The following is a 23,400-nucleotide window of genomic DNA, read 5'->3' as shown; positions in this document are numbered from 1 at the left end:
GCTATCTAGGTGGCACCAACACTGGGGATATAAAAGGATCTCCCAAAAGGTGCTTTTCAAAGGTTGACCGCCATTGTCAACAATGTGACCCCCTCTCTTCCTGTACCCTCTCTGCAAAGAACACGGGTTGAGCCTCCAAACACCTCTGATTTTTCTCGGGAATTGTCTGCCACACGGTTTTTGCTTCTACAATTGTGTTTGATTACCCTAGGGAAGGCAAGCTTATTATAACCAGGCCATTCACAGCTAAAACCGTCTCAGCATCATCATTATAAATCCTTATTTTCGGGGCCTTGACATTTGTATGGGAGAGTGGGGGAAGACACCCACACCTCTCCTTCCTCTAGGACCGACCATGATCATGTGCTGTCATTTAGTAGAAGTAATTATAGCCATTTATCCGGTGCCTTCTATGCACCTAGCAGTCCCCTGGTGATTTACTCCTGAGTCTAAGAGTATACGCAGGAAGAACCTGAGTCCCTGAGAAGTAAAGGCACTTGACCAAGGTCACACAAAAAAGCTAGTCACATAGTCAAGGTTGAAATTCAGCCTTAATCCTGACACCTGCCTATACCAAAACCCTCTACTAAATATACAGATCCCCAAAGGACCTTTGACTTCCACAAGCCACACATGCCATTTTACATCGTGTGACCTAATTACCTACTTTCCTCTTGGGTCTTCCTGCTTGTCAAACTTACTGCATGACAAGTAGAAGAGACAGCAAAGGTGCCCCTGTGCCCTGTCAGGCCGGCACCCCTCCCCACCCCCAGTGGGAAGTCTTAGCTTTGAAGAACCTGCTAACATTTGGGGACAGACTGTGCCTAGGGGTCAAATCCAGGGGCTCCAGAGCACATTTCTGTATTAAAATATGGAGCAGGAGAGCTGGGGAAATGGCTAATGAGTAAGGTGCTTGGCAGCCTGAGTTTATTCCTCTGAACCCCTGTGGGGGGGACACAAAAAACAGACATGGGGGTACATGTTTGTAATCCTAGCTCTGGGAAGGCACAGAGGGTGGACCCCTGGGGTTCGCTGAGCAGCCAGCCTAGCCTAAACAGAAAGTTCCAGGTCCTTGTGTATCCCCACTCATACCTCTGTACTCTTACACACACACAGAGCTAGCTCCAACTTGCAGCTTCCTCTGTGGGAGTCTGTATTTCTGACTCAAAAAGGACACTGAGTTGGTGGTGGCCTGACAGACCTCAGGGAGGCTATAGAGATGGGGCTCCTGATCCTGGAGCAAAAGCAAAGTATTGTAGAGTTAAGACTGGTTCCAACCAGACTTCAAGAGAAACCACTGGAGATGTGACGCTCCTGCCTCCCAGCCACCTCTGAGGAGAAACAGGAGGAGATGTCTTGGGAGATAGCAGATGACCCAGAAGCCTTGACTGTGGGCAAAGGCAGGAGAGACCCAAAAAGTAGCAAGTATAGAGCCCCAGGAATGCTAGGGCTTGCTCAGAAAACCATCAAGTATCTATTGTACTAGTGAAAGTGAAATCCACAGATCTGCCGCTTCCCTGGGCTTGGTGACCTTGGAATCCAACCCAGCACAGCGTGGGGCACAGAGCGGGTGGGTCAGGTCTTGATTTGCCAGGTCCATTTGGGAGTTCTGTTTTTAGGATGGAGCTAAGAAAGATCTGACTTCCTCCTCCTCCTCCTCCCCCCCCCTCCTCCTCCTCCTCCCCTCCTTCCTCCTCGTCTTCTTTTAATTAAGTCCTGTTGATATATCACATGATAAAAGCATGTGCCTTCTTTGGCCAGAGATACTGTATGCTCATCACCCATGCTATCTTTATTTTTACAACAGGCCAACGAAGTATATTTTTTTCTATTGTACAGATAAGGAAACCTCAAAGAGCTAACAGATGGTAGAGTGACTTTGATGCCCACAACCTGTACTGCCTTCTATTCTCAGGAGCTCAACACAGTTAGCAGTTGGTCCTCAGAGCCAGGTCCCCGATGTCCACATCATAGTCTCTTGCTTTCTTATCTTTTTCCCAGGTTCACAACCGAAACCTCTTGTCTCTGGACTTTGACCGTGTAACACGCACAGAGAAGATCTATGATGACCACCGCAAATTCACCCTTCGGATCCTGTATGACCAGGCAGGGAGGCCTAGCCTCTGGTCACCTAGCAGCAGGCTGAATGGTGTTAATGTAACCTACTCCCCTGGGGGTCACATTGCCGGAATCCAAAGGGGCATCATGTCTGAGAGAATGGAATATGATCAGGCAGGGCGCATCACATCCCGGATCTTTGCAGATGGGAAGGTGTGGAGCTATACATACTTAGAGAAGGTAGGTATCTGTCTCCCTCCATCAATGGCCTTGATGCACAGAAGCCTGATCATTGTGGCTTTATTTTTTAAGATGGGTACCACTACACTACCCAAGGTGGACTTGAACTTCTGGGCTCCTAGACTGACCTTCCTGCCTTGGCCTCCTGAATAGCTGAAGGCATTCACAACTAAACTGGCTTTCATCATTGCTCCCCATGGCCAAGCCTAACCTGCTGATCTCAGGGGGATAAATCTGACTGTTGTGGTTTCCAAAGGGGGAGATGCCCATTTTCCAAAAGGAAAGGGGGTCCCAGGAGGTATCTGGATGGGTTTAGTGTAGTGAGCAGGAGGTCCCTAGGCCAAGAAAACATGAAAGCCTTGCTGATGGAGAAGAGCAGGCCCATCCTAGCTGGACTCTGAAGCAAGACTTTCATAGTGTGGTTCAGGAGGGTGCTGACACAGGATGGGTTCCTGCTCCCAGGATCATCACACATAGGGCAACCTCACACTAGAGATCCAAGCAGAAGCCTGGAGGTCAGATCTGAGGCAAACTTAACCCTTGCTGCTAATATCAGGTGGAGGCCTAGCAAATCCCTTCCACTTTGGTTCAGGATTCACTTCATTCAGAAACTAGGAATCAAAAATGACCTAAATCCTACTAGATGTGGAACAAGGATGACTGGAATGCTACTCACAACACCAGGGAGGCTACCTGGAAAACAGGACCCCAAGAAAGACACAGGGATCACCCAATAATGGAGAAATAGATAAGATCTACATGAACAGCCTGGACGTGGGTGGGGATAATGAAGGACAAGGGTTGAGGGAAAGAGAGCTTGGGGGAGCGGGAGATCCCAGCTGGATCAACAACAGAGAGGGAGAACAAGGAATAGGAGACCATGGTAAATGAAGACCACACGAGAAGAGGAAGAAGCAAAGTGCTAGAGAGGCCCACAGAAATCCACAAAGATGCCCCCACAATAGACTGCTGGCAATGGTCGAGAGACAGCCCGAACTGACCTACTCTGGTGATAGGATGGCCAAACACCCTAATTGTCGTGCTAGAAACCCCATCCAATGACTGAGGAAACTGGATGCAGAGATCCACAGCCAGGCCCCAGGTGGAGCTCCAGGAGTCCAATTAGCAAGAAAGAGGAGGGTTTATATGAGCAAGAATTGTTGAGACCAAGGTTGGATAAAGCACAGGTACAAATAGCCAAATGAATGGAAACACAGGAACTATGAACCAATGGCTGAGGGGCCCCCAACTGGATCAGGCCCTCTGAATGGGTGAGACAGTTGATTGGCTTGATCTGTTTGGGAGGCATCCAGGCAGTGGGACCGGGTCCTGTGCTCAGTGCATGAGTTGGCTGTTTGAAACCTGGGGCTTATACAGGGACACTTGGCTCAGCTTGGGAGGAGGGGACTGGACCTGCCTGGACTGAGTCTACCAGGTTGATCTCAATCCTCGGGGGAGTCTTTGCCCTGGAGGAGATGGGAATGGGGGGTGGGTTGGGGGAAAGGGGAGGGTGGCGGGAGGGGGGAGAACAAGGGAATCCGTGGTTGATATGTAGAATTAAATTATATTATAAAATAAAATAAAAAAATTAAAAAAAAGCAGAAAAGAGAGTAGGAAAAGGTAAAAAAAATGACCTAAATCCTAAACATTTTTGGATAATTTTTAAAATTATTTAAATTCAGAAGTTGGTCTCATATGGGGGAAGGAGAATGGTAGGTTTTTGTTTTGTTTTGTTTGAGGGGCAGGGGGAGGTTGCTTTTTTGTTGTTTTTCTTTCAAGACAGGGTTTCTCTATGTATCCCTGGCTGTCAGGAACTTGCTCTGTAGACGAGGCTGGCTGGCCTCAAACTCAGAGATCTGCCTGCCTCTGCCTTCCAAGTGCTGAGATTAAAGGCGTGTGCCACCTGGTAGATTTGGTAGCTAGATGTAGGCTTGTTATCTGGTGACTTTCCTAAAACAGAATATTTGCTTTATGCCCCACTTCTGGATCCATAGTCCTCACTTTGTTTCTTGCCCTGGGCACCTGTTCAGGGCCCCAGGCTCTGCTTGTCCTATGGTAAATGTCTCTACCTGTGCTAGAGCATACCTGAGAGCAAGGTTCTGTTGTAGGGCTACAGGACAGACTGTGGAAGTCATCCCATTCACTGCAAAGCCATGCCTGGGAAGACAGAACATGCCAGTGTCGCACAATGAATGCAATGGTAGAACAGGTTCTCCCTTCCCATTCCAGCCTGCCTACCCCAGGGTGGGCCCACAGCTCGCTACTACATAAAAGGTGGGGAAAGTCTAAAGTGCCCTTCTCAAACATGATCTTTATGCTACAGGCACAGGGAAGCCACAGAAGCTGTTTAGCAGGCAAAGGCTGCCAGGATTTAAGACCATCAGGCTGTGTTCCTTCTTGCTTGAATAGAGAGACTGAGGTCAGAAGTCTGGGTCAGAGAAGGCAGGAGGGAAGTTGTTACAAATACTTTAGGCCAGAGCATCCCAGTCTCGCACCCCATCACATGCAGAAATGATCTGATCCATACCGCGCAAAAGAGCAGACACTCAGACTGCTTGCTCACAAGAGGAACACAAACGGCCTGAGTGGACCCTGCAAGGCCAAAGGCTGAGAGAAAGCGCAGCCACACACCTCCCTAACAACCCCTGGTGCACAGGCTGGAACGCTCTGCTTGGCACAATACAAAGCCACCACTTTCCTCAGCCTTCCATCCACTTCTGAATTCAGAAGTGGGGCATAAAGTGAATATTCTGCCTTAGGAAAGTCACCAGATAACAAGCCTACATCTAGCCGCCAAATCTACCAGCTGGGAGCTGGTGACGCAGCACTCGGGAGGCAGAGGCAGGCAGATCTCTGAGTTTGAGGCCAGCCTGGTCTGCAGAGCAAGTTCCAGGACAAGTGGGTACGTGGGTTGTCATTCCTTCTCTCACCTCCTTCATCTATGGTTTTCTTCTCCCTCCAGTCCATGGTGCTTCACCTCCACAGCCAGAGGCAGTACATCTTCGAGTTTGACAAGAATGACCGCCTCTCTTCCGTGACCATGCCCAATGTAGCCAGGCAGACACTGGAGACCATTCGCTCAGTGGGCTACTACAGAAACATCTACCAACCCCCGGAAGGCAATGCCTCCGTCATACAGGACTTCACTGAGGATGGGCACCTGTTGCACACCTTCTACTTGGGCACTGGCCGCAGGGTGATTTACAAGTATGGCAAGTTGTCAAAGCTGGCCGAGACTCTGTATGACACCACCAAGGTGAGCTTCACCTATGATGAGACAGCAGGCATGCTGAAGACCGTCAACCTACAGAACGAGGGCTTTACCTGCACTATCCGCTACCGTCAGATTGGGCCCCTGATCGACCGTCAGATCTTCCGCTTCACAGAGGAAGGCATGGTCAATGCCCGTTTTGACTACAACTATGACAACAGCTTCCGTGTTACCAGCATGCAGGCTGTGATCAACGAGACCCCACTGCCCATCGATCTCTACCGCTACGATGATGTGTCAGGGAAGACAGAACAGTTTGGGAAGTTTGGTGTCATCTACTATGACATCAACCAGATCATCACCACAGCCGTCATGACCCATACCAAACATTTTGATGCTTATGGCAGGATGAAGGAAGTACAGTATGAGATTTTCCGGTCACTCATGTACTGGATGACTGTTCAGTATGATAACATGGGACGGGTAGTGAAGAAGGAGCTGAAGGTGGGACCCTATGCCAACACCACCCGCTACTCCTATGAGTACGATGCTGATGGCCAGCTGCAGACAGTCTCCATCAATGACAAGCCGCTCTGGCGCTACAGCTATGACCTCAACGGGAACCTACACCTGCTGAGCCCTGGGAACAGTGCACGGCTCACACCACTACGGTACGACCTCCGTGACCGCATCACTAGGCTGGGTGATGTGCAGTACAAGATGGACGAGGATGGCTTCCTGAGGCAGCGGGGTGGGGATGTCTTCGAGTACAATTCAGCTGGCCTGCTCATCAAAGCCTACAACCGGGCTAGCGGCTGGAGCGTCAGGTACCGCTATGACGGCCTGGGGCGGCGAGTATCCAGCAAGAGCAGCCACAGTCACCACCTACAGTTCTTCTATGCAGACCTGACCAACCCCACCAAGGTCACCCACCTCTACAACCACTCCAGCTCTGAGATCACGTCCCTCTACTATGACCTGCAGGGACACCTCTTTGCCATGGAGCTGAGCAGTGGCGATGAGTTTTACATAGCTTGTGACAACATTGGGACCCCACTTGCTGTCTTCAGTGGAACTGGCCTGATGATTAAGCAGATCCTGTATACAGCCTATGGGGAGATCTACATGGACACAAACCCCAACTTCCAGATCATCATCGGCTACCACGGTGGCCTCTATGATCCGCTCACCAAGCTTGTGCACATGGGCCGACGGGATTATGATGTGCTGGCCGGACGCTGGACGAGCCCAGACCATGAACTCTGGAAACGCCTGAGTAGTAGCAGCATCGTGCCTTTTCATCTCTACATGTTTAAGAACAACAACCCCATCAGCAACTCTCAGGACATCAAGTGCTTCATGACAGGTGAGGACTGAGGTACACCCTAGGTCAGGACCTACCCCATTCCTCCTTGAGAAAGCTGGTAGGGGGTGGCAGGAGACACGGACTATCCCTAATAGCATTGTTTTCCAAAGTCTATTTAAAGAAAAACTGGTTTGGAGACTACTCGGGAAATAATGGATCCATCATCAAACATAGTTGACAGGACCACATTCTTAATTTTTCATAATATATTAGTTTTATAATATTTCAGTTTGTGAAGGCTCTGAGAGGTTCTGTAGTAAAAAGAGCTCTTTAGTATACTTATCTATAACTCTCCTAAATTACTTCACCATAAAATCCTAGTGTCTCAGCCAGGCAGTGGTAACGCATACCTTTAATCCCAGCACTCGGGAGGCAGAGACAGGCAGAAGTCTCTGTGAGGTCAAGGCTAGCCTAGTCTACACAATGAGTTCCAGGCCAGCCAGGCTATAGTAAGACCCTGACCCTGTCTCAAAATAAATCAGACAGTTAGAATACCTATCCTTATTCTGGTTGAATAAATGTTCATATGCTACCCTAGAGCAACCATTAGAAACCTAAAACTAAAGCAGATAATCTGGGGGTCTGGTAGAGGCAGGAGGATCAGGAGTTCTAGGCCAGTCTGAGCTGTAGGAGACCCAGTTGCAAAGGGAAAAAAACTAAATCAGGCACAAAAAGACATCAATATAAGTTAGCAGTCAGCTGGGGAGTGGTAGTACACACCTTTAATACCAGCATTCGGGAGGCAGAGACAGACATATCTCTGTGAGTTCGAGGCCAGTCTGGTCTACAGAGCAAGTTCCAGGACAGGCTCCAAAGCTACAGAGATATCCTGTCTCAAAAAAAAAACAAAAATAAAAAAAAATAAGTCAGTAATTGTGGAGATAAAGTAGAAGATTAAGAAACCATCCAGAGCTGAGGATATAGTTCATTTGGCAGAGTGCTTCCTAGCAGGCACAAAACACTAGATTGGATCCCGGCACTCAGGAGGTGGAGAGTAGAGGATCAAGAGTTCCATGTCATCCTTGACTACACAGTGAGTTTGAGGCTAGCCTGGGATACACAACACTACGTCTCAAAATGTGTGTGTGTGTGTGTGTGTGTGTGTGTGTGTGTGTGTGTGTGTGTGTGTGTGTGTGTGTACATATGTATATGCATCCTAAGCAGGCAAGAAAGGAAGATTAAAAAGAAACAAATAATTCATGGAACAAATAGAAGCTTAGTGGCAAGGGTGATGTGAGACCCGCATTTGATGCCTCACATAGCAAATGCTGGTCCCCTTTCCCTCACCCTCTGCTTTAAAGGGGAACACTAGCTTTCATTTCTCTGAAACCAGCTAGCAAATGAAGTGTCCTGTAGGTCCTTCAGATGGAGACATCTCAGGCTGCTACAATCACCCAGCAAGTCACATAGGGATCTCTACGGGATCTGGATGAAGCCAGCCAGCTCCTTGTGAGGAGAATTTGTACTGAGAAAGGCTGGTGATCTTGTGATTGAATCCGCTAGGCCCCTCTTTTGTGTCTGTTTCCTTCATTCCACGCCCTCCCCAGGCTCAGGCTCTGAGAATAGAAAGATGATTCCCTCCCTCGAGGAATCCCCACTATGAGAGGAAATGCACGCTGTGGTCCAGTGTGAGGGGAAGGTTTGCACAGATGGCCATGAAAACCCAGAAGACTAGGAACTGGCTCTCCCCACAGAGTGCTGGGAAGCCTTCAAAGAATAGCTCATCCCGGAGGCCGGCTTCTGAAACAGATTTCATCAAGTAGCAGCAAGAAAGACAGTCAGGAGACCGGGGTCAATACACAGAAATGGAGAGAGGGCATTGTGTCTAGCTCACTCACCCTAAAACTTGATGGCCTCCCCTGGATCCTGTTTCTGCTGGCAGCAGCAGGAGGGTTCCCTTTTCCAGGAAACATTCTAGGTTGTTCAATTAAGAGGAAGAGTCCCAAACACACAGATCCAAGGGAGGACTCGGTGGTACGCAGGTGTCACGAAAACATACTCGGGGGCTGGGGATAAATACATATATTTTGACAGTGTTCCCATGCTCAACTTGGCTGCTGGAGAGACTTGACAGATTAGGGTGACATTTCCATTACATCTGTCTGCACAAAGCACGCCCCCTGCCTCACCCTCTAGTGAGTTTCCTGTGAGACATCTTGGCATGTTACTATAGCTGGAGGGAAAAAAAAATACTGTAATAGGAAATGTAATTTTCCATTAAAAAAATGGTTAAAGCTTGCCAAAGTATCATCGTCCTCCCCTCTTCCTTTGTACACTACCATATGCATATAGTCTCCTCCCAGAATAGCACTGGATGGTTGAACACCCTTTACCAAGCACTTGGAGACGCCGTCTCCTTTAAGCCTGGCAGCAACCCTGTGAGATCACGACAATTCTCTGCACTCTACAGATGAGGCCCGTGAGCCTCCGAAGGACCACGGGTCTGTGGAGCATCACACAGATCAGGGCTCTCGGTTTCAGAGCGTTTCCCATGATGATCACACTGGTCTCTGGAGCCTGCTTTTTAGCACGGCTGTCCACTGTCCAAGGGACTCCTTGCATTTTCAGTGTGTGTTTCATTTCCCAGACAGTTAAAGGCAACAAACATCATATTAGTTATACCTTCTCCGTGCCAGGCTCACGCTGAGGACCCAGCAGAGAAGAAGGCTTCGTGCCTGCCTTCAGGGAACTCATGCCACTTTTCACAGGTGTCTTTGAGCCCACCTTAAGAAAGGAATTTTGAAAGCCCTTGACTCCATCCCTGGCACTGAGTAAATTTGGTGTGGTGTTGCACCTAATTGTACACCTGTAACCCCAGTACTCCAGAGGTGGAGACTGGAGGATCAGAAGTTCAAAATCATCCTTGACTACACGGCCTGAATACATGAGAATGTATCTTAAAAAAGAATTTAAAAAAAAGATTTTTTGGGGGGGTATCACAATGAAACACTAAAACCAAAGGTTTGCAATGCAGTCCTTAAGTTCGGTGTCTATATATTTTCTAGTCTAGCCTGTTCCACTTCAAGGAAAATACTGGTCATGACCCCAAAATTGATTTTACCTACATAGTGGGTCCTGTGGCATATGAAAAAGAGAGATAAATGTTGTCTAAACACTCAGACTTTCAGACCATCAGACATGATTTGCAGTGGCTAATAGGAAACTCAGATTCTACTGATTTTCACTACACCTCATCTTTTATCTTCTCTGCGGCCTAAGTGCGTCCTCATTCACATCACAACAACAAAGAAAGCTTATTTTTCCCAAACATACTTTCAAAGGTCCTGAGGTATGCTCTGGTAAGGTAGGCCTGGGTCATGTGACAACGGAGCAGTTACTGGGGTTGTGGAGGACAGAATACACTGATTGGCTTATTCTGGATCCATGGTCCACTGCTGCTTCAGTGCTCCGGCCCCACCCCTAGAGAAAGAAGGTAGAATTGGATCACTGGGAGGGAGGCAACCCTAACATGTCCGCCACAGGTATGTCTCACACATCATCATGCTGAGTCTTTACCGAGACGTGGGATGGGGAACACAGAGGCAGACAGTGAAGTTCAGGACAGGTAAAGTAACCCTCCCACAAAGGCATGGGGAGGCAAGCCTTAGAACACTGCGGTGTCAGACTTCAAATGCTTAGTGTTTTTTTTTAATTCAAATACATTCTGTGAAGAACAAAGCTATGCACATGTGAAAGAGATTCAAATCGTTTGCATTTTATCCCTCCCTCCCGGCAGAGCAGTGACTTCTGGGACTGACAGGTAAAGCCGAGCTTTTCAACAGGAAGGAGAGCCTGCCCCTGAGGTTAGAAGAGTACAATTCCCAGCGCTTCAGAAAAGCCCGGTAGGAAAGCGAGTGAACAAATAGATCTCTGACATTTTCCTGAAAGACGTGATAGCAAGCTTCCCATCTTCCATCACTCATAATTAAAGCCCAGCCCTCCCCCATGGCCCCTGCTTTCCTGGGAATGTGCACTATTCCAGATAGAAGCAACCACAAATCCCGATGCACCTTCTCAGCCTGAAGAAAAAGGGTTTTGTGAGGTATTCTCTCCCCGTGTTCTGCTTGTTTTAATTCCCAAAGACCCATCTGCCGAGAATCATAGAATGAGAGACTTCTGGAAACTCAGTGAGGAAAGGGCCATGGAGAAGTCATCCAAGCCCCCCTGTTACAAATAAGAAAATGGGGGTCTTGGGATAGACAAAGACAGAAAACCAGTACCTGATCTGGATACTGTGAATTCAACCCAGTGTTTTAGGCCCAAGCTTGGAACAGCTGCTCTACAGTAACTACCTCCAAGTGATATCCTTACTCTCCTCCAAGAGTAGTTACGACCATTCCTGTTGCCAGTATGCAAGCGAGGGAACTAAATCTCTGAGGATTAAGCAAGCTCTCCAAGTTCACGTTTAGACACTGAGGAGGCAGCAGGTGGGTTGGTGTGGCCCCAGCTGCCATGCTCTTTCCCTTCTGTGACCTGCATAGCAAGGCTGAAGTGAGAACAAACCTGGGTCCCCGGTGGAGGGGCCTGGGACAACTGAAAACAGCAACAACCGAAGAGGCAGACAAATGTGAGAGGCTTAGATGGGAGAGACACATGGGTCACAACAGTGTCAAGAACACACTGTTGACCCCCACGGGGAGTGCGGTGATCACTTCCTCCTAGGCCTGGGTCATCCACAGGACCTTCCAACAGAGATGTGCTTCCATTGCAAAGAAGACAAATGGCACCTGGCTCTGAGGCTGGCCTGAAACCTTGCACACCTCTCCCACCCCACCCCACCCCCCTGCCACTGAGACTGGATTCTGAGTCTGTCTGACGAGTGCTTTAGCATCTTCAGCCGCCCCTTCCCAAAGAAGGTTGAGCCGCCTTGCCGCACAGACTACCTCCAGCAAGGCTCGGATCACCTCTCTCCTGCCACCCCAGGCTCTGTCCTTTCTGGTTCTTCCTCAGCCTTTAAGAACCACTCTGCTTACTTCCACACTGCCCCCTCTAGGGCACCTCACCATGTGCAGCCATCTTTGCCTACAGTACCAACCTCCATTTCCAAGGATGCCAGACAGACAATGGTTTTCTCACTGTTTGCCTTCAATGCCATGCCTAATCCATGTCTGATTTTTATCATATTTAGAAGACAGATGGGCCCAGGTCTCATCTCCCTTTGGGGTCCTGTGAGGACACGGCATCTACCAGCACAGTAGGCCTTCTCTGCCACATGGGCCAAGTGACTGATAGCCCACCTCGACCCCCATCTAAGGTCACGGCTTTTGGGGGGTTTTTTTTGGTTGATTATTTGGATGGATTTTTATTGTTGTCATCCTTGGCTTGGCTTGGCTTTGTTTTGAGATTGATTTCATGTAGCCCAGGCTAGCCACAAACTCACTATGTAGCCAAGGATGGCCTTCAACTTCTGTTCCTCCTGCCTCCCTCTCCTCTGTGCAGGAATGACAGGCATCACATTTTGTAGTGATTGAGACTGCACCCAGGACTCCATGCATGCTAGGCAAGTGCTCTACCAACTCAACTACACCCCAACCCAGGACCATAGATTTCTGACTCCATGAGCCGAATGCTCACCAAAATACCTTGTCTTTAACTTGCAACTCAAGGAATGTGATTAGTAAGCTTAGAGACTAGCAGGCTAAAGCACTGGGAGGTCGGGTGACTTCCTTGTACTGTCAGAAATGAAAGACAGTAGCAAGAGGAGAGTCCTTTGATCTTCGTACTAGCCAGCGCCTGCCCAGAGGCGCGTTGGCCCCGAGGTTCTAATGACTACAAACACAGTTTGTTTCTTGAGTGAATTTTTCTCTTTGCAAGGCAGCCATTAAAATCCTTTCTGACCTTTGCAAGTGTTTCCTATTGATGTTTGGGGTGAGGATGGGCCTGGGAGAGCTTCATCCATCAGCAGCTACCTCAGGGTAAGTGGGTAAGGAAGAGAGAAGAAAGAGATATCTGGAAGCCTGGGTTCTGCCTGGGTTTCCTCTCTTGGTTCTACCCATTGGAAGACAGTTCTGAGCATATGCCTGGGAGAGGGATTGCTGGGGGCCCAGGAGCACATTTGGCTTTAAGACCAGGACATTATTTCCCAGTGTATGTAAATGTCAGCCCTGTCACCAGTCACTTCCCACTTGTGGCCCCTGGGCAAAGTCCACTTACTCCCTAGGCATATTTCTGCTTCTCTCCACCCAGATGTCAACAGCTGGCTACTCACCTTTGGATTCCAGTTACACAACGTGATACCTGGCTATCCCAAACCAGACACAGATGCCATGGAACCATCCTACGAGCTTGTGCACACACAGATGAAAACTCAGGAATGGGACAACAGCAAGGTAACCCCTCCCCACATGACAGCCACACCTCAGGCCATTCTGACGTTAAAGGAGGGGTCCCACCAACTCTGCAGGAATGTTCAAGCCAGCGATGGAAACTGAGGCAGCACCTTCATGGTTCCTGCCAGACAGCTTTCAGAAAACAGCAACTCTATAGCCAAGCAGGCCCCAGGGGCCCAGCTGTAGCAGCATATGGACACTCACAGGCTGCATGAAGGAGTTTTGTGTGGTCCACCAAGTTTAGAGTTCCACAAAAAAAAAAAAAAATAGGCCTTTGTCACTATTCGGGCAAAAGCACTAAGAGAGGCGTGTTCTGAATACAGATGTGATATTCTTTGAGCACCTGATGTACCTGCATTGAGGGACACTGTACTTAAGTTAGCTCACAAATATACCATGCTGGTATTCTTCTCAATGTACAGGTTTAATACATGAAATGATTCAAACCCAGATCTGTCCACTTTCTGTCATCTAGCCGAACATGACTAGAAGGGCTATAGGAAAGAAAAAAAATCTTCCTTGTATGACCAGATTTCAAAGACTTGGAATTATATGGCTGGAAAGATCGTTTGCAATAGTCTCATCCCACCTGCTGCTCACTTCATGCACTGCTAATCCCAAGCTCAGCCTCCATTCATGAATACTATACCAGGAACAGATTCCATGTCCAGCTCTGTACTGCAACCCCTGGGATGCAAGAGTAGATCAGCAGAAACCAAGTCTTCCATGGGGTGCCAGCCCAGGGATAGAAAACTCTGGGAGAAGCAGCTGTGCCGCATGGCATGATCCTGTGCTTGCAAAATTTCCTGGTCTCCCCCTCCTCCCATTCCCCTTCCTCCACCTTGGTATACGTGTATACATGGTTGTGTGTGTGTGTGTGTGTGTGTGTGTGTGTGTGTGTGTGTGTGTGTGTGTTCGCGCGCGCGCACGCGCGCATACAATCATCTTTTGGAGAGAGAGATTATGTTTGTGTGTGTCTCTCTCTGAGCCAGAAGCTCACAGATTCAGACGAGCTGGCCAAAAGAGCCAGGGATCTTCCTGTATCTGCCAGGATTATGGACGTGTGCCTCCATGCTCAGCTCTTTACCTGCATGCCGGGGATCTGAACCGGGGGTCCTCATGCATGTGGGGTTAACCCTTTACTAACCGGGCCAGCTCACCAGCACCACGTCCCTGTTTCTTATTCTAGATTAATTCCTTTAGGCTCATCTTTGCTATCACCTCCCAGACTTGTGGACGAGTCTGCTCAAGTGGTTTGCTCTGTTCAACTTTTATTTTCTTTCTTATTCCTTCACTAGATGCTGCATCCCAACAGCTTAAGTTATGCATCTCAGTTAGTTAGTGCCCAACACACAGGCTAGCACATTGTAGGGGCTTCTGGGACACAACTGAACCATGTAAACAGCCCAGTTCATAAATAAGGGGGCTGGGCTCAGAGAAACTTACCCAAGGATGTTCAGCTGGGAAATGACAGAAGAGGACATGAAGCTGAGTCTGCCCGGCCACAGAGCCCCTCCTCCTTCTGCCCTAGCCTGTACCGGACCTTACTACCCCAGCCCCTGAGTCCAGATGTCCCAGTATCGGCTGTCCCCCAGGCTGATTCCAGCCACACAGTGCTTCTTCCCCCGCCAGGTTTCTTCTGTGCTCCCCAGTGTCCCTGCCTCTGACTGCCTGTTTGCCAACCTTGCCTGTCAATGAATTATTGATTTCTGCCCTTGGCAAGCATTGGAGATCTTTGTTGTTGAGCACTCCGGCTTTTGTGAAACTCTAGGAAATAATTGTTCACAGACAGGGTTCTATTAATTATAAAGAGGACTTAATTTCAATGGGAGGCTGATGGGTCTGTTGCTAAAGCCTGTGCCCTGAGTTGCTGATAAAGCCCTAAAGCCCTGAGCACAGCTTCTCCGAGCTCCTGGAGAGTGGGAGAGGGCCAGAAAGATGGTACACCAAGCCGATGGGATCCAACCTGACCCCACAGCAGCCAAGTGCAGGGATACTTGAGGAGGTCCAAGGAGGCACTGTGGGCCAGAGACTGTTCGTGGCAAGTTTGGATAATGGGGGTGCGGAGCAATAGAACAAAGTGAGGGCCTGAGACAATGCTTGGCTTTCCTAATACCATGCATTTCTCTCCATCCCTCCGCTAACATCACCCTCCACATCCTTGAAGTCCTAACTCGGGCTTGGCCCTCTCCTTGGAACCCTACCTGCTCCCTCTCTTCCCCACCGTTAGGTTGAGCATCTCCCGAGCTCTGTTTGCTTCTCACTGCTGCAGCTGCCCTTGACACTGGCCTCCAGAGTCAGACAGACCTGGGTTTGAATACTAACGTGGAGTAGGCCCGTGAGGAGCTGTGTCAGCCTTAGTTTCCTTAGAAGTGAACTTGAAACTGAATGTGGTGGCACACGCCTTTAATGCCAGCACTTGGAAAGCAGAGACAGGTGGATCTCTGATTTTGAGGCCAGCCTGGTCTACATGGTGAGTTCCAGGTCAGCCAGGGATACATAGTGAGACTCTGTCTCAAAAAAAAAAAGTAACCAGCAAATAATAACAATATCTTCTATGGGTCAAGAAGGGTGTTGAATGGTAATTCTTGAGCTTGAAGAACAAGAAATGCTACTGTATCTATTAGCTATTCCATCCTTTAGACCACCAGTCATTACATTTGGTGGTAATATTGTTGTCATGTCTGTCTGGGCCTATGAAACAATGAGTTCTTTGAGGGCAAAGGTGATGTCCAGTTCATTCTGTATCCCCACTGCTCAGAAAAGGCCCTGGCCAGAGCAGCTGCTCTCTGAACTGGCCCTGAATAGAAGGTTGTGGGGATGAATGGATGAAGGATGGCTGAGTGTTCTGATGGTCAGCACCATCAAAACAGATGCTACAAGCTAATAAATACCTGTAGGTTTGGCTTCGCCATTTGCACTGATTCTCAGTGCTTTGGGGGTTTGTTTTTCCCCGTTGTCTTACTCTCTCCCTCTCTCTTTTTCATGGCCCTCCCCCATCAGTCTATCCTCGGGGTACAATGTGAAGTCCAGAAGCAACTCAAGGCCTTTGTTACCTTGGAACGCTTTGACCAGCTTTATGGCTCCACCATCACCAGCTGCCAACAGGCCCCAGAGACAAAGAAGTTTGCCTCCAGTGGTTCCATCTTTGGCAAGGGGGTTAAGTTTGCCTTGAAAGATGGTCGAGTGACCACAGACATCATCAGTGTGGCCAGTGAGGATGGGCGGAGGATTGCGGCCATCTTGAACAATGCCCACTATCTAGAGAACCTTCACTTCACCATTGATGGGGTGGATACCCATTACTTTGTGAAACCAGGACCTTCTGAAGGTGACCTGGCCATCCTGGGCCTCAGTGGGGGGCGGCGAACCCTGGAGAACGGGGTCAACGTCACTGTGTCCCAGATCAACACGATGCTCAGTGGCAGGACTAGACGCTACACTGACATCCAGCTGCAGTACAGGGCACTGTGCCTGAACACCCGCTATGGGACAACCGTGGATGAGGAGAAGGCACGGGTGCTGGAGCTGGCCAGGCAGAGAGCTGTACGCCAGGCTTGGGCCCGGGAGCAGCAAAGACTGCGGGAAGGGGAGGAAGGCCTGAGGGCCTGGACAGAGGGGGAGAGGCAGCAGGTGCTGAACACAGGGCGGGTGCAAGGCTACGACGGCTTCTTTGTGACCTCCGTTGAGCAGTACCCAGAACTGTCCGACAGCGCCAACAACATCCACTTCATGAGACAGAGCGAGATGGGCCGAAGGTGACAGAGAGGGCCAAGGCCCGGACTTCTTGCCAAAGACAGCCACTCTTCTGTGTCCGTGTACCTGACTGTGTTGTACTTAACAAAAAACAAAAACTTTTTTAACAAGTGCAGAAAACAAAACAGAAAGATATTGGTTGCATTGTTAATTTGTGCAACATCCTTTTTTTTTTTTTTTAAGAAAAACACTAATTTGGCCTTCATACTTTTTTTTTTTTTGCAAAGAATGGAAGTTTTTTTTTTTTTTTTTCTGTAGTGTGACCACAATGATAACTTGATTGTCTTTTGTTCCCTTTTTTCCTTGAGGAATTTTCCCTGTTGTTTGGGGTACATTTCTCCTCTCTTTGGGGTACACATCTCCTTGGGTGTGTCCTCATCCATCCCTAGGTCCCCAGTGTGACGTGAGACATGAGTGTCTAACTTGTCCCATGTGTAACCCTTTCTTCCTAGACTGGGGTTGGGTGGGAGTGACGGGTGCGGAGAGGAACGGGGCCTTGTGGGGCCTCGGGAGCTTTGGTTAGGCTCCCACAGAGAGTGGTGAGTTTCTCTTCACCGTGTTTTGTGCCTCCTGAGGACCTACATCATGCTCTGGAAAATTCCGTGATGTTGTTCAGCACCTTTTCAAGCCACCCCAAACTCCTGCCCGAGCTTTATATTTTGATGCTAAACGAAACCCCCTCTCCCTTTTGCAAATCTCTAGTGTAGCTGTCAGTGCCAGCCTCAACCCCATAATGAAGTAGAGAGAGTGGTGTCTCCTAGGTCCTTCCCCCAGTCTGGTGACGTAACAACCTGGGCTTGGAGCCCCATCCTTTCCAAGGGGCAAAAGCACCAGGATGTCTGTGAGTGGCTGACCTTCCACGGTGTCCCTCGCTCAACTCCTCCTCTCTCCCAAAGTCAGACGTGAGACCCAGCACTGCACAGCAAGCCCTCCAAGTCCAGGGAACGAGGAAGCCCTGTCCCCATGGCTTTGGGTTATCTCCCTTCCAGTACTCAGCTGCCACCACCGAGAATCTGGAGTGTGGCAAGAGATGCCTGATGGTGTTTGATCCCGGAAAGATGTGTGAGAAACAAACCAGCCAAAGAAAGGAGTCAGCAAAGGCATGAGCCAGGGATCCTTGTAACCAGCTCCTGGCGTTTCTTCTGCCTCCCTCTACAGGCTATTCCCAGAGGCTCTGGAGTCCCAGGGCCTGGACTTTCAGGAAATCCCTTCTGTGGAGTTCTTCACTGGAGAACCCCAGCCAGGATTGTTTGGGGTTTTGTTTTGAAATAAGAGGAAAGAGCTCTTTTGGTATGGCCTATCAGGGTCATTCAACCCCACTGGGATCAGGGATGGTGGTGCCAGAGGCTGGTGCCCGTGGATCCAGAAGACCAGGCTAGCCTTTGTTCCTGTGAAGACCTCTGCACATATGCACACATCATCTGGACGAGGCTAGGCACAGGTGCAGCCTGTGCTGGGGGGCTGCCCAGAGGAAGGCAGCAGCCAGCGGGCCAGGGGAGGTCTGAGAGCAGAAGAGTGTCACAGCAAGAGCTGGGAGCTCACTGGAGGATTCCTTTCGTGGTTTGTCTGCCTAGATACCATTGCCATTAGCACTCACAGGAGGCTCTGGGAGATGGGGGGAAGCCAAATGCTTCCTTTTGAGCCGGGCTTCTTAGAAAATAGGACTTTTATGGGTTACATTTGCATTAAGTGTGGAAAATGAATTCTGAGTCTAAGCTATTCCCCGTGGAAACCTTGTTGGACTGATAAGCTCATGGCACCTTTATAGCCTTACAGAGTCTTCAGAATACGACATGAGTTAATGAAACCAAGAAGGTCTCTTACTGCATGAGAATCAGAGCGATGTGGAGTCTGGGTTCTGCCTGGCAGAGGGAGGTGTCCAACGCTTCTCGGGGAGGAGACATCTCGCCTTATGTTGTCCCACTGGGATTAGAGGATGTGTCTTCGCTAAGTGCTCTTCCTGATTCCAAAAATAATATGTCACACTGCTGCAACAGTGTGTCACGACCCGCTTCATCCACTGGATGCTCATTGCCTCTGGATCAGAGCTCTGCTGGGTCAGATTCGATGCCCCCTCAGGCCCACTGTACCTGGTAATGGGGACTCGCTTCTGGCACGATTGTTCTTGGATGGGATAGAAAATAGTTTGACCTGAAAAACATAATTCTTTTTGTATCCAAAAGACGTATGCCTCTCAAAATGTCCTTTTGCTATGAGGGTCCTTGGGGCAGAGTTGTCCTGTGAGTTGGCCTCCTTGATCTAGCCGGTGCTGGCTGCCTGACGTTGGCTGAGATGTGCTGAGGACATTTACTTGTAACCCAGAGACTACATGTGACCCAAGGGAACCATCTCCTTGTACCTGTCCAGCCTGTGTCTTCCTCCTCCACCACCTTCCTCCCTCAAAGAATAGATTTTTAGGGATTAGTAAACACAATGAATTATTGGGTGTTCTTTTTTTTTTTAAAGGAATGACCCGATATTCTTCCTGGGCTATATCCCAGAGAGAGTACCTAGATTCTACAGGGGAAACAAGCAAGCTTCCCTGAGCTATAGAGGACCTCAGCTGCAGGCTAGACAGCACCATGTGGCTCTACCTTACACTGATACTGTCTTCTCTGAACGGGTACTCTGACCTTGGCCCTTTAAGTTTGGATTCCACCTCCCAGGTGGGTTTGAAGGCATAAGCCACAGTTCCTTTTGCCTATGTAGAAGGCTTTGAGTATTAAATGTCATCCTGGACAGCACCTGTCTTTTGGGCACTAACTACATCTATCCACTTGACAGAGTTACCAGGTCTTCCTCACTGGTCGATGTTTGCGATTCTGAAGGGTGGTAGCTTCTGAACCGCTAAGGTTCGTTTCAAGTAGTTCCTGCCTCCTCCACCCTCCATAACTGCCAATCAGTCCCTCAGCCTCAGCCCCTCCTTCATGACCTTAACCAAGACCTTATCAAGTTCCAATTTTGTCTTCTATACCCTGAGACCCACCACCCCTTTACAACCATCTCCCAGATAAGCATCACTAGAGGGTACAGCGGTGATATCGACTCCGCGGTAAACCACACCTTAGCCTCTGACACTTGGCTCAGAATCGCTGGTGAAGAATTAACTGACTCAACTGAGGGATGCAAGCTTTGAAAGAAACGCTGGGAAGCTAATGGGAGACTGAGGCTGGACAAGTGCCTGCAAATAACAGGGATGGGATGGGGGCAGGGAGCAGATAATGGAGCAGCGGAAGAGCTGAGTTAACTGGGCAGGGCTTCACAGACACAGAGCAAGGGAGGAAGAACAAGGGGCCTCTCAGCTGTGACTTCTAAGTTGCTGCCTTTGTAGGTTTTCAGTGTGACATCTTAGAAAACAGCTTTGCCATGGGCAGCCCTCGCGTTTCTGGTGGCCACTCGGTGAGAAGAGTGACAGTGGGTTTTGTACCCGGGAAGAGGAGCTTGCTGGCTTTCAGCAGGGTGCTGGACTTTGGGGTTTGATCACGCATCACACAAAGATGAGAATGTTCTTCACCCCTCACAGTAGCCTCTTAGCCCAAGAGGTTGCTCCCGATCCTGGGGATGGGGGGACTCGCCTCCCATGGGGTCCCAGAAAGACCCAGCCTCCCCTTCCTCCTGGGGTCTTCATCAGGACTAAAAGCCCTCCGTGGGAGGTATGCCATCCTCAGCTAGGTCAAAACCATTGTCTATATTTTGTGGGAGGGGAAGGAAGCGGAAAAAGAACTGTAGTTCAAGGCCTTTTTATTTAGCCTTCCCAAAACAGCAAACTCATTGTAAAGACTCATTGCTCAGGTGACAGAGAGAAACTTTATCCTCTCCAACCTTTCATTCTCAAAACCAGCCTTGTGTACTTGACTGCCCCGAACAGTGGTGCGCTCTGAGGTGTTGTGGAGGATCAAAAGCGGGAAGGCATGGGGTGGGAACCTTGTGTTATGTTTGGGAGGCCTTGGTGGGGCCCTGTGTTGTGTTTCTTACCCTCTGGGGAATGCCAAAGGCATAAGACTGGGCTACTTCCTGGTCCCTAAGAAAAATGTGATTGATTCTAAGGGCAGATGTTTCAGGGATGACTGCCCATGGGCAGGCTCGGCTGTCCCAGCAGAAGCAGACCCACAGATGTCTGGGGGTCCCCAGCAGCTCTGATCCACTCACCACCAGAACCCCACTGTTCTGAACGTGCCCATTGTTCTGAGGACCTCTGAACCCGCAGCTCTGGCAAGGGACAATTCTGAGCTGCCTCTGGATGACCAACACTGGAGACTCTGGCCTTACCATGTGGAAATGTTTTCCTGAAGTCTGGAACTAATTCTGAGAAGTTTTTTTCTCAACACTTTTGTGTTTCTAACACTGTATTCTTGACTGTGTAAATACCAACAAGGCTGTAAATAAATGCAGATGTAGATACCTTCTAGAAAAAAAGGGGGAAAAAAGCATAAAAAGAAAATCAGAAGTGATCCCGTGTAGCCTTCGTTGACAAATAAAAGACTATTTTGTGTTTAAAGGTGTGCAGTGGCCTTTATTGGTAGACAGTGGCAGTTATCAGGAGGGCTGGAGGAAGACCCCATCTTAGTCCCGGAGTCCTTAGCAGGTCCTACGTGTCGTGGACAGAGATGTCCAGAGGGCCACAGAAACCCGAGGCCTCACTTTACTAAAAGACGGGGTGAATATAGAAGCAGCTCTCACCTCAGGTAGTGTGCCAAACTGCCCCCCACCCCCGGGCCATGTCCTGTCCTGGTTCCTATGTTCACTGGCTTCAGAGACAGACTCCAAAGGGCAGGAACACTGGACCCTGTCCACCAGACACAGGACCTGCCACAGGGATGAACAGGTCCATGTTCAACTGAGACAAGATTATAATCACTTGGTACAACTTAGGGAGACAGGAAAAAACCTGCTTTAGCAGTGTGTTTACCTCACTGGGTTCTTTTCAGTCTAGCATAGTTCTACGGGTCCTTCTCCCATTTAATCTCACACTTAAGCTGTGTGCCCTCGGAGTCAGGGATGAAAGGGTGGCTTTGAAGAAGTTATTTAGGGAGCCCTGCTCCCGGGTGTGCATGGCAAACTTTAGGAAACTTCAAATCACTGTCCTTCCAGGCCAGGAATGTCATGCCACTCTCGTTGGCCTTGGGGTTGGCCCACACCAAGCTCTGGGGAAAGGAGCTTCAAGCTGGAGGCCCCTTTCTTCCACCCAGGCCGGATGGCAACTCCACTGCAGAGCGGCACGCAGCAGCCACAGTGAAGACCTTCCACTGTGAGTCAGATTGGCACAGAGGGGACTCTGGTGCCATGAGCTGACCTTTGGTGGGTCACTTAATTACATGAGAGGTGGGGACACACACCTCATGGGTGGTTACTTCTTGGATCACTTAAAAAAGAAAGTACATAAAGCAGTACACTGCTCAGAACACCAGAATCCCCCTCTCCCCAGCCCAGTCCAGGCAACCCAGCCCCCCTACCTTAACTGCTGTCCAAAGCTTAGCACTCTTTACACTACCCCAGTGCTTCTCAAACTTTGTCTTGCAGTTTATAAAAGCATAGCACCTCCTGCCTCCCCTGGATTACTGAGTAAGCAGGCCTGGGCGTAGCCCTGGAATGCGCATTTCCAATAGGTCCCCAGTGTTGCTCCTTGGAGAACTGTGAGTGTCTACACTACCCTTGACGCCTTGTGCATAATAAACTGCCTAACACGTGTGGCACTTCAGATGCCCCGAGTCAGGAAAATCTCCCCTTTCTCCCAGTGGGGCAGCTGCACTAGGTCTCTGTGCCACCCTCCCTTCCCATGTGCCACAGTAGGCTGCCTGAGAACTCGGACAGCACCACCCAGTCAGCACCCAGTCAAGCACCCAGACCTTCACACCCGCCAGTCTTTCAAGCACAATCTTCACACCCAGCTGAAATAAATTCTCAAAACCACCCTGAGACAAATCCCACTCTCAGAAGGCCATCACCTTAGCCTGACCTGAGCTGTTCAAGACGGGGCCACGCTGGGAGAGAGAAAGCTTCCCCTAGTCGATTGAGATTGAATCTAATCTGAGTGTCCCCAGTGCCCCAAACAGGAATCCAGCTCCCCATCAGCCTTAGGTCAGGCTCTCTGTCTCAAGGGTCTAGTCCCTCCAGTGTGAAGTTATCAGTCACAGCTGCCCTGGAGAGCCACGTACTTCTGTCTCTCTCTACACTTAAGAGGAAGTTGCTAGGGCAGCTCACGAAGACTTGGCGGTGTTGGCTGTGGAGAATGAACACACACAGCTTTCATTCATTTCATCCAGAGAGGCTGGTAGAGTCCTGTGTCCTGATACATGTCCATTGGTTAGTAATGAGTGCAGCCAAGCCAGCAGGACAGGCTGCATTGAGTTAACAGTGGCAGGACTCCATCTGGTTTCACTCCCAGTTTACCCTGGCAGCGGGCACAAGAAGCACCATAGATCTGTTAGAGAAATGGTGTG

The 23,400-nt window shown here is 49.4% G+C and overlaps 1 protein-coding gene across 1 annotated transcript in view; it reads left to right on the top strand.

Moving 5' to 3' along the window:
* The window catches only part of Tenm4 (teneurin transmembrane protein 4), a 735,358-nt gene extending 718,220 nt beyond the window's left edge, over positions 1-17,138 (top strand). The window contains 4 exon segments of the mRNA XM_052714273.1: positions 2,002-2,298; positions 5,261-6,875; positions 13,062-13,204; positions 16,208-17,138. Of these exon segments, the coding sequence (XP_052570233.1) occupies positions 2,002-2,298; positions 5,261-6,875; positions 13,062-13,204; positions 16,208-16,966 (2,814 nt within the window). The 3' untranslated portion in view covers positions 16,967-17,138.
* The last annotated feature ends 6,262 nt before the right edge of the window (positions 17,139-23,400 follow it).

The sequence above is a fragment of the Peromyscus californicus genome, unplaced genomic scaffold (genome assembly GCF_007827085.1).
Source record: "Peromyscus californicus insignis strain IS unplaced genomic scaffold, ASM782708v3 Scaffold_4__1_contigs__length_199733344, whole genome shotgun sequence".
In the NCBI taxonomy this organism is placed as follows: Eukaryota; Metazoa; Chordata; class Mammalia; order Rodentia; family Cricetidae; genus Peromyscus; species Peromyscus californicus.
Note: the sequence above shows the minus strand (reverse complement) of the source record. Positions and strands in the feature narration are given on the sequence as shown.